Raw genomic sequence first — 10,726 nt, forward strand, 5'->3', positions numbered from 1 at the left:
CAAGCAGTCGTGTATTTTCCCTGCAGTCATAGGGAAGCCCAGAGTATCATCCACAGCTATTCAGGGCAATTGAAGCACTTACGATTGGACCCAAGTTTATTCAGCTCTAAATTGAATTGCCAATTCAGCCAAAAGACTCCAAATCAAATTTCAAGAAATTCACTCCTCACTACTGATGGCTTTTACCAAAGTCCGTATATTACGTGTTCAATAACAGCCTAGTAGTTAGAACTAAAGTGGCCAATTGCTTCACCCCCAAAAGCTGGACATTATGGCCACATCCCTGAGCCCCTCGTTGCCAGCAAAAGAAAAAGCATGTGAAGACCTGAAGGTGAGCTGTGAGCAGGGCCTGGAGTGCTTCTCTCACCCTTAGTCATATAGTGACATGTCCGTCAGCACTACTGACTGACTAGGGAAGCCTCAGTCAGCGAGTGCCAAACGGAGGACAGGGTGCCATGAAACCCAACTGTCCGGCCACCCTAGTTGGGGTTCATATTGTGCGTATGTGTACACACTGACTGTCATAGGATCTGCTCTTTTCACAATGTCTTCTGCTGTATTTCAGAAACATCCTCCTAGAAAGGATTATGTTAGAGCAGTTTCCTTGCAGACTGGATACCTAATTAAAGCCAATGGAGACAAAAGCTGTATTCTCTACTACCTTACGCAAGTTGACCCGAAAGGTAATAAGACCATACGTCCGTTTTAATTGTTTAGTGCTCCCTACTAGTTCTTGGAAAGAATTAAAATTCTCAATCTTGCATTTTATTGTAATGTTGGCAAATAACCTGTAGGTTCTACATCACATATTCTATTAAAATGTATCTAAACCTTTCTATATACTTTATTATAGTGCATCTGTCAGATAATTTGTACCTATGACACTGGCTGACCTGTTACATGAGCACTTGGCAGCTGAGGACATCTGTGTCTGTCCCAAGTTCATATGTGCCTGCATTGCTGAAAAAAATTACTTTTAATATATGCAAATTAGCCTCTAGGAGCAATGGGGGAGTTGCCATTACACCTAGAGGCTCTACTCTCTATGCAACTGCCACATGGTCATGCCAGCCCCTGTCAATTAAAGTGCAGAGGAAGCGGCAGTTAGAGTACAGAGCCTCTAGGTGTGACGACAACACCTCTATTTGCATATAATAAAATATATATTATATTATATTATATTACACTCTCCCAGCAAAATAGGCACCTGAAGTTCTGGTGCCTATTGAGCTTTAGAATCTGTTCTCCTATACAAATCTGTGTAAGGGAGTATGGATTCCCCTGCATTCCCAGTGAGCGCTGTACAGGCAGGAGCGTCACTGCTCTTACCTGTACCAACGTTGCTCTCCTAAAGTCTGGCAAGAATTGGTTATGTCAGACTTTAGCAAACAGGCACAGGTAGAGGAGCAATGCCTTATGTGAGCTCCTGCGCTGAACTTGCTCCGCTCTGCTAATAGCCTGCTTACCACATCGGTACTTGAACTTCAGGTGACTATTTTGCCTACGCTGAGGATAGGTCAACAATATTAAATCCTGGAATACCCCTTTAAATGCATCTATAAACTGTCAATGCATAAACGGTTACATATAACTTATCTGCCAACCTTACATCAGTAGAAATGTTATCATTCCTTTAGAAAAATAACTAAAGATAAATGCATACAGTTCTGTTACAAAACACTTAATAGAACTTGAAAATCATGAACAAGTAGCCATCATTATGCATAGTTTATTACGAGGATGCAGCTTGACTACTTGACCATTAGATGGCGCTGTTGACTTTGTAGAAATACATATCCCTTGGAAACGCAGTGCAGTAAGTTTTCATGCTTGGGTAACCCCAAGTAGTTGGACTGGCCTCTGACTCTTACAAATATGCAGCTAACATTGTGGTTTTTTTTTTGTGTTTTTTTACACTGAAGGCTCATTACCAAAGTGGGTGGTAAATAAAGTTTCTCAATTTGTGGCTCCAAAGGTAAGAACATTCATTATTAACTATATATCTACAGCAGTAGATGGAACTTTACACAGGACCTACAGTAAAAAAACAACATAAACTCAAACTCGGTCCAGGGTAGCAATGAACAATGTTAAGTGAAGGCTATAGTGAAGTAGGAACTACAACCACTCCACAAAGGAGGAACTGCTGATGCAACCTTCAGCAACCTGAAAACTGGGGGAGGGGGGGGGGGCTTGTATAGCAGACAGTCCTTAAAACTATTGTCCAGCTGATTGGATTTGGTCCAACGCCCAGCATTGATCAGCTCTGCTATGTAGCTCAATTGCCAAAAGTGGGCACCAGAACTACGCTGCACAGGTAACATTGTAGTGGACAGGGCCTGTAACTGCAGTGCAGCTCCCACTGAAGTCATCTAGGACACCCATACCTTAAAGGCTGGGCAACCAGAATATCAGAAAACCCACTTTATAGCAAAAAGCCAATGTTCTTGCAATGTCTCGGACTCCCAGCATGCTCCATTCATTTCTGTGGAGTTCTCAGAACAGCCAAACAAGTGTGCACGGTTGGGAGTTGTAGTTTAACCATCACAGCTATAGGGGGTGCAGAGGTAGCAGTTGTTCCCGAGCCTGTGTACCTGGAGGTGTCCAAAAGACATCTGCCGTATATAAAAAAAAAATCACTAGTATTATAAATGGCACATGTTAGGTGGGGTCTTCTTACAGATTTTGCATTACGACAAGAAGGTTTAAGTTACCTGAACTTTCATATCCAATCCAAAGAGTCAGCAGGTCTCCACCGCACCATGTGAATACCCCCCTAAATCGGCGTATGTGCTAGAGTATGATTACAAGACACGGTAACCTTTTCATATTGATATAACTGATTCTGTACAGGCAATGAAGAAGATTTACAAAGCGGGTTTAAAGTATCCAGAATGGAAGAAAAAGCATGACCCTCATTTCAAGCCTTGGGTTTATCCAGAGCAGAACACACTACCTACTGTGAACCTGGAAGATCTGGCAATCCAGCGAGCAGATGAGCTGGAAAACATAGATGAAAGTGGAGTGGTGGAAGACAGGATGCCCATCAGTGATGATGAGGATGGGCTCGCCAAGGATTCTTAGACAATTTTACAATTATCTAAACATTAGGATGGTTTTCTAATTTTTGTGTTCAGCTACCAGATATAGTTCAGTACGTATAATTAACCCTTGATGACTTCTGGTCCTGCTCTAACCTTTTTCACTTTACTTTTCACATACTGCTAGTGACAATAGGACCAGAATGAACACCACACATATATTCTCCCTTTTGGGAAACAATTATGTGTTTCATTTGATATTCTTGTCAATAGTCCAATTTTGACCTTGATGACCCTAAAAGGGTTTTCTCATCTTGCCATTTCCACAAGATGGAACTAAATGCAGGCCCACTCAGCAGTTTCCATAGGTCTGGCCACCTGGAGCTGGTGCATAGTCTCATCTCATTATGGGAAAGGCAAGATGGGACAACACCTATGAGTCTACTAGAAGCTGTAACTAGTAGGACATGAGGAGATTGCAAATGTTGAAAGCTTCTTTCCTTCATCCCTGGCATGAAAGAGTACATTGTTTAAGGTGTTCCTAAACTGGGAGACTTTCTAAGAAGTTCTTTTTAGAAGAACTGTGATCACGAACACAAGATGTAATGGAGAGTTGCATTGCAGTTGCTTTCGACAGAATGCAAGTCCAACTTTGATCAACTGAGTCCCACTTTGGCCATGTATCCATAATAATGACCAAACTGTCTCAACAGCTACAATCTCTAACACAGGGTTGTCAAGCAGCAAGTCCCTAAAGCCTCATGCAGAGATACCTGACTGGCATTGCAGGAGCGCACAGATTTACAGCAACCAAAGACACCGTGCGCGCCTGCTATGCCAGTCCGGTATCTCACGGACAGTGTTCCACAGATGTCTGCATGAGGCTTAACAAGGAGTCTGTCGGACATTTACATCCGTGAAAAACAGTTTTATTTCTAAATGGCTCTAAAATGCTGTGCTCTAAATGGCTCTAAAATGGGTCGGAAGTTTATTTTCTTTATGCACAGACTTCTAGTTATAGCATACCTCTAATTATACTAAAACATAGACACATAATTTTTTTTTTCAGTGGTGGAGGTTATCTCCTATCATGCACACAGATGACTGTTCCTCTTTAGCTCATGGAAACAGTGTTTTAAAAAAGTGCTTGTGTATTGTTCCAAAGTTTATTAAAGTTTATAAATATCAATATTTTTCCAAAAATAAAATTAGCTGAGGCGCTGTTGCTTTGGTTTTCAATAAAACATTCTGTAAGCAGCAAGGTGGTGGAAAGTTACTCTTGCCTATTAATATTTTTATAGAACTGAAAAGCCATAATGGGAAAGGGCGTCTTTCATCAACTTTACATGTGTTAAACTTCTCACGCCGCTATGTGGAACACACACAGAAATCAGATGCTACTTTTTCTTGGCTTTTCAGAATCTGTAGAGCTCCAAAAACAAACTTTGATGTATATGCAAATGAGTATCACAAGTGCCCAGGGGTGGAGCCTATGCTGAAAGTGCCAAGGCCCCCTGGCGTTACTAGTGTATAACTCCTCTCCCGTTTAGCGGTGATGTGTGCAGGATTTCAGACGTAAAAACAGTGACATCAAAAGGATACAGGGCTGGCTGAGTGCTAAATAGGGGAGGCACCACTCCTGGGCACTTGTGATCCTCATTTGTATATACTTTAAAGTCAGTTTTTGGAGCATTATAGACTTGTAAAAGCCAAGTAAAGGTATCATCTGTTTTCTGTATAGGTCTCCCACCAAGCGGTGTGAACAGTTTAAAACATGGAAAGTTGCTGACTGCCTCTTTTTAAAGGGGCAGGTCCGATTTAAATACAGTCATACATGTATATAAGAACTGATTCCAGATCTGTAACTTGTATGTCTATATTTACCCCATCTTCCCACTATGTGCTCACAAACCAGCCATGGAATTCATAGAGGAGACGTCTCCTATAGTCTTCTACGTTTTCTGCGCATGCACAGGAGTCCTCTCTCCATGGCTGGTTTGTGGACACACTGCAGGGTATGAATACGGACATACAAATTACTGATCTGGAGTCGCTGAAAGGTCTTCTATACATGTATTATTGTACTTATTAGGGCGACCGGTTCCCTTTTAATAAAGTAAAGCAATGTAGAAAGCATCCAGCTATGTTTTTAAGGTGCTGATACTTCCCCTTAAAAAAAAAAAAGTAGATTTATGGAGGAGCTGAGTTTTTAAAATTTAAATCCAATTTACAAATGCAGGAATGTTTATTTTTAATAAATTGCATTTAGCATTTGTTAAATCATCTGAATGATCTCTTCTGTAAAATCCCGTTGTGATCTGATAGAAGGTGTGCTTATATATATATTTTCTTGATCAATAAAACTGTGTGAAACCATGATTTGTGTTTGTCTCCTTTTAGCTTGTGATCGCCGCCGGCATTCTGGGGTCAGATCTATCATGTGAGTTTGGGTCAGTAGAATCAAGGAGGGTCTGACTTTTGCAATTTGAAACCACACTGGTCTGTAAATGTCCTGTACCCACATCATAAAATAACCCAGATATGGCTAGGGCCCCATGGTGTTAAGTCACGTTAAAATTGCAAGATCACCATGAAATCAGTGTTTTAGAATGGAAACAAAACCTTGCAATTAGGGCAAAAAATCCTAGACAAACATGCCAAGAGGCGGCCGGAATAAAACTGCAACATGTCATCTTTATATTCCGGCCGCCTCTCGTCATGTTTGCCGTGCTGTGGCCGGACCTCCGGCCCACCCCCAACGTAGTGAATGGGGCCAAAGCGGCCCTATGGCGGCATGGTGCACTAGCAGCAGCACAGATCCAGCAGGCTGTTCCTCCGCCAGAGAAGGCTGCCGCTAATGTAAAAGTAGCCTAAGGATCTTGGATCCGAACAACGATTCGCTCGACCCTAGTCATCAATATCAGGTCGGTGGGGTTCCAGCTCTCGCCATCTCCACCGATCAGCTGTTCAAAGAGATTGTGGTGCTCGCATGAATGCTGCATTCTCTTCTTTACCTGCTCGCCATAGACATTTCAGCATGGCCAGTGCAATTACAGATCCTCCATCCCATTCACTTAAGGCTACTTTCACACTAGCGTTCATGGGTCCGTTCGTGAGCTCCGTTTGAAGGTGCTCACGAGCGGACCCAAACGCCTCCGTCCAGCCCTGATGCAGTCTGAATGGAGCGGATCCGCTCAGACTGCATCAGTCTGGCGGCGTTCAGCCTCCGCTCCGCTCGCCTCCGCACGGACAGGCGGACAGCTGAACGCTGCTTGCAGCGTTCAGCTGTCCGCCTGGCCGTGCGGAGGCGAGCGGATCCGTTCAGACTTACAATGTAAGTCAATGGGAACGGATCCGCTTGAAGATGTCACCATATGGCTCAATCTTCAAGCGGATCCGTCCCCCATTGACTTTACATTGAAAGTCTGAACGGATCCGATCAGGCTGCTTTCACACTTAGAATTTTTTCTAAGTTATTAATGCAGACGGATCCGTACTGAACGGAGCCTCCGTCTGCATTAATATGATCGGATCCGTTCAGAACGGATCCGATCAAGCGCAAGTGTGAAAGTAGCCTAAGGCCTCTTTCACACTACCGTATGGCTATTTCAGTGTTTTGCAGTCCGTTTTTCACTGATCCGTTGTTCCTTTTTTTGTTTCCGTTCCGTTTTTCCATATGGCATAGAAAAAATTGGGCTGGGTATAACATTTTCAATAGATGGTTCCGCAAAAACGGAATGGATACGGAAGACATACGGATGCATTTCCGTATGTGTTCCTTTTTTTTTTCGGACCCATTGACTTGAATGGAGCCACTGAATGTGATTTTCGGGCAATAATAGTTCATGTTCTATCTTTCAACAGAACGGAAATTCGGAAACTGAGTGCATACGGAGTACATCGACCTCCTCAGCGATCTGATATTGATGACCTATCCTTAGGATAGGTCATCAATATTGGAAACCAGAGAACCCAAACTTTGTCATGCAAGCATGCATGTATGTCCAGGAGAGGAATAGCTGTCAGCAGTTCAGCAAACATCTACCTCAAATGTATGGGCAGCTTTACTATTCATCGGGGTCCAACTGCTGCTCTAGTACTTGTTCTTAGGGCTCATGCACACAACCATCGGCTGTTTTGTGGTCCACAAATCGCGGATCCACAAAACATAGATACCGGCTGTTTGCGTTCTACATTTTGGTGAATGGCCGGCCTCTATCGTTGTCTGTAAAATGGACAAGAATAAGACATGTTCTATTTTTTGCAGGGCAGCAGAACGGACATACGGGTGTGCTGTCTGCATCTTTTGCCACCCCATTAAAGTGGATGGGTCCACATCCGACCCACAAAAATTGTGGATCTGGTGCGGACTAAAAGAACATTTGTCTGCATGAGCTCTTAGGACATTTTTACATGGTCAATATTTATAAGCCAAAACCAATAGTGGATCCTACAGAAGAACATCTAGTGGGAATATGTGCCTGTGTTTTTGTCTACAAATACTAATGCAAAATACTGACTTTTTGAAGAGGCATGCTCAATCTGCGGCCCTCCAGCAGTTGCAAAACTACAGCCCTCAGCATGCCCAAACAGCCTACAGCAGGGAATAGTGGGAGTTGTAGTTTTACAACAGCTGGAAGGCCGCAGGTTGGGCATCCCTGCCTTAGACAAATCAGATGGACAGCAAGGAGCACACCTACTTGCCTTCCACAGGGACCTTCTTCTGTCTATATCGGGCCCCGTGGCTTTACTGCAATGAAGCAAATAACACGTTATATTATACTTTTCACATCTTGCCCTCCTTTACACATTTCAGACATATCCAGCTGCATTATTTCACACCCCTGGTAAAAATAGAAAATTGTGCATTAAAATAGACAGGAAATTGATCTCCTGCCCACACCCACTTCCCCAAACAATGTACTACTGTGTGTGTGTGTGTGTGTGTGTGTGTATATGTGTGTATGTATGTGTATATATATATATTTATTATATAATATATTTTTTTTATTTTTTTTTACATATTACATTGTGGCTGCTGTCCTTCACCCTGTTAAACTACTAAACCTAAGTATCTGGTTATAGTACATCTAAAATGTATTAGCAAACATTCAGACTGCAGAATCTGCACACAAAAAATCTAAATTTACAATACAATGTAAGTGAATGGAGTTTCACAGAACACCATTTGCATACAGCAGATTTTAATGATGCAGATTTGAGGACGTTCCAATAAACAGCATGTCTAGTAACACATTTTTACTGCAATTATCCCTTTTGAAATGGGTGGAAAGTGCATCAAAATTTGCCACAAACCAGTTGTTTGGGCTTCAAGGAAAGATCAACGAGCAGTATACGTCCCAATATTACACAGGGGTGGCAACGTGACAGTCATATTACATTCTGCCATAGAGTACATTATGGTTGAAAAAAAAGTTTCTTATTGGGATTAACAAACAAAATTTAAATATCTTTAACCCCTCTCAGAGATTTTTTTATTTATTTTAGATTTACGTTTTTCACTCCCAGCCTTTCTGGGGCCATAACTTGGAGGGCTTGTTTTTTGCATGACAAGTTGCGTTTTCTAATTCCACCATTTAATATTGCATACGATATAGTGGAGAGATGGAAAATAATTGCAAATAGGGTGAAATTGGAAAAAAATGCCATTCTGAAACAGTTTTATGGGTTTTGCTTCTATGGCGTTCCCTATATGGTAAACTTGACCAGTTACTTTTATTCTAAAGGTCAGTATGACTGCGGTGATACCACATATATAGTTTTTCTTGTGTTTTTATACTGCAAAAAAAATAAAAACCTTGAAAAAAAAAAGTTTTCTTCTCGTCACTATATTCTGACCTAACTTTTTTGTACTTATGTGTATGGAGCTGTGTGGAGGCTCATTTTTTGCTGGGCAATCTGTACTTTTCATTGACACCATCTTGGGGTGTGTATGACTTTCTGATCACTTTTTATTATATTTTTTGTTTGAGGAGAGGAGAAGAGGCCAAAAAAAAGGTGAATCAGCCATTTTTTTTTCCGTTTTCCATATGAGATAAATATTTTAATTGCATGGGCGTTTTTGCACATGGCGATGCCCATAATGTGTTTTTTTTTTTCTTTCAGTTTTTTTTTATTCTATAACAGTCATTAGCTTGCTTCTCTCATACACTCCAATACATTAGCATTGGAGTATATGAGAAATACACTGTATTCCTATGGAGCCCAGAGGCAGGGGCCCCATGGGAACAAATGTGAGGCCGATTCAGTTCATTCCAGAGAACTGAAGCTGTCGCATAATGTATCCAGCTCTCCCAGTCTCTACCGGCAGGAGCCAGTGCACACCCAGAAGCGTGCGCTTCCAGTTTTTAGCGCTCTCAGATGCCATGGTCATGTTTGACCACAGCATCTGAAGGATTAAATGTCAGCTGTATGAAACGGCAGGCACCTGGAGGCTATGGTGCCTGCCACGCTCGTGAGCAGATGCTATCTTTAAAGTCCTGGCCAGCGCCGTACATGTACGCCACTGGTCGGGAAGGGGTTAAAAGTACATCCACACAGGGCAAAAAACAGGATTTGCTAACAAAGACTTGCTTTGAGTAAATCCGCAGAGTTTTACAGAACCAAAAATCCATGGATAGGGATGAGCAAACTTCTGTTTTCAAGTTCAGCGTCCAAGGTTCGGGTTATTTAAGAATTCTGTTAAGTTATGGTCCGTGGTAGCGGAATCCATAATTGAATTCTTAGATAAAACAAACCCGAACCTGAACCTTAGATGCCGAACTTGAAAACAGAAGGTCCCTCAACACTATCCACAGAATTTAGATCTGAAGGATGTCCGTTTATTCTGCAGATTTCACACTTTGCAAGTTGTGGTAAATGCCTTCCAAATCTAGACCAGAAAATCTTCCCCAGCATTTTGATGTGATGACCTTTGCAGTATGGGAAAATGCACTACCCCATTGAAATCCAGGAGAAGAACAGGGCACATCATTAGGAACAGAATTTTGTGGGCCCACTGTCACTGTGGGGGACATTAAGTTTAATAAGGATCACTATAGACATTATTTAGAATGGAGGCTGCTGTGGGTGTCATTATAACTATAATGTCTGATAGGCCTAGTCCTGAGCTGAGTTATATTACCCTGCCCATGCCGTGTATAATAATGTATCCATTCCTGATACCCCTTAGTTACTAAGGGGTATTGGGGTACATTATTATACAGGGCAGGGTAATATAACTCAGGACTAGGCCTATCGGACATTATACAGTTATAATGACACCCACAGCAGCCTCCATTCTAAATAATGTCCATAGTGATCCTTATTAAAAATAACGTCCCCCCACAGGCAGGCTCTGCGGGCAGCGGCGCTCACTCACTGTACGTCACGCGCCGCGGGGAAGGGGGGGAGTTTTTTTGACACTCGCCCTGAGAGAAATTTTACCTAGAAACTGCACTGATGAGAGCAATGCTACATCCAGCAGTAGTTTGTACACTGGGCAAAGGTATGGTGGCTGACAATGGCACTCTGAGTATAGCCAGCAAATGTCTCTCTATTGATTCTCTTGCTAACAGCAATACATTGGCACTTGTGGCTCTAGGTGTCCACTTGTGAAATGCAGGCTTTTGAGTGCACATGTTCTGAACTGTGGTGATGGATATCTTTACATGTTTTCCCTCACC

At 42.2% G+C, this 10,726-nt stretch overlaps 1 protein-coding gene across 1 annotated transcript in view; it reads left to right on the forward strand.

Moving 5' to 3' along the window:
• LOC122926436 (START domain-containing protein 10-like) overlaps window positions 1-3,588 on the forward strand; it is a 61,628-nt gene extending 58,040 nt beyond the window's left edge. Inside the window, exons 4-6 of the mRNA XM_044277813.1 lie at window positions 566-683; window positions 1,923-1,975; window positions 2,854-3,588. Coding sequence (XP_044133748.1) covers window positions 566-683; window positions 1,923-1,975; window positions 2,854-3,084 — 402 coding nt within the window. The 3' untranslated portion in view covers window positions 3,085-3,588. The remainder of the gene's footprint in view (window positions 1-565; window positions 684-1,922; window positions 1,976-2,853) is intronic.
• The last annotated feature ends 7,138 nt before the right edge of the window (window positions 3,589-10,726 follow it).

The sequence above is a fragment of the Bufo gargarizans genome, chromosome 2 (genome assembly GCF_014858855.1).
Source record: "Bufo gargarizans isolate SCDJY-AF-19 chromosome 2, ASM1485885v1, whole genome shotgun sequence".
NCBI lineage: Eukaryota > Metazoa > Chordata > Amphibia > Anura > Bufonidae > Bufo > Bufo gargarizans.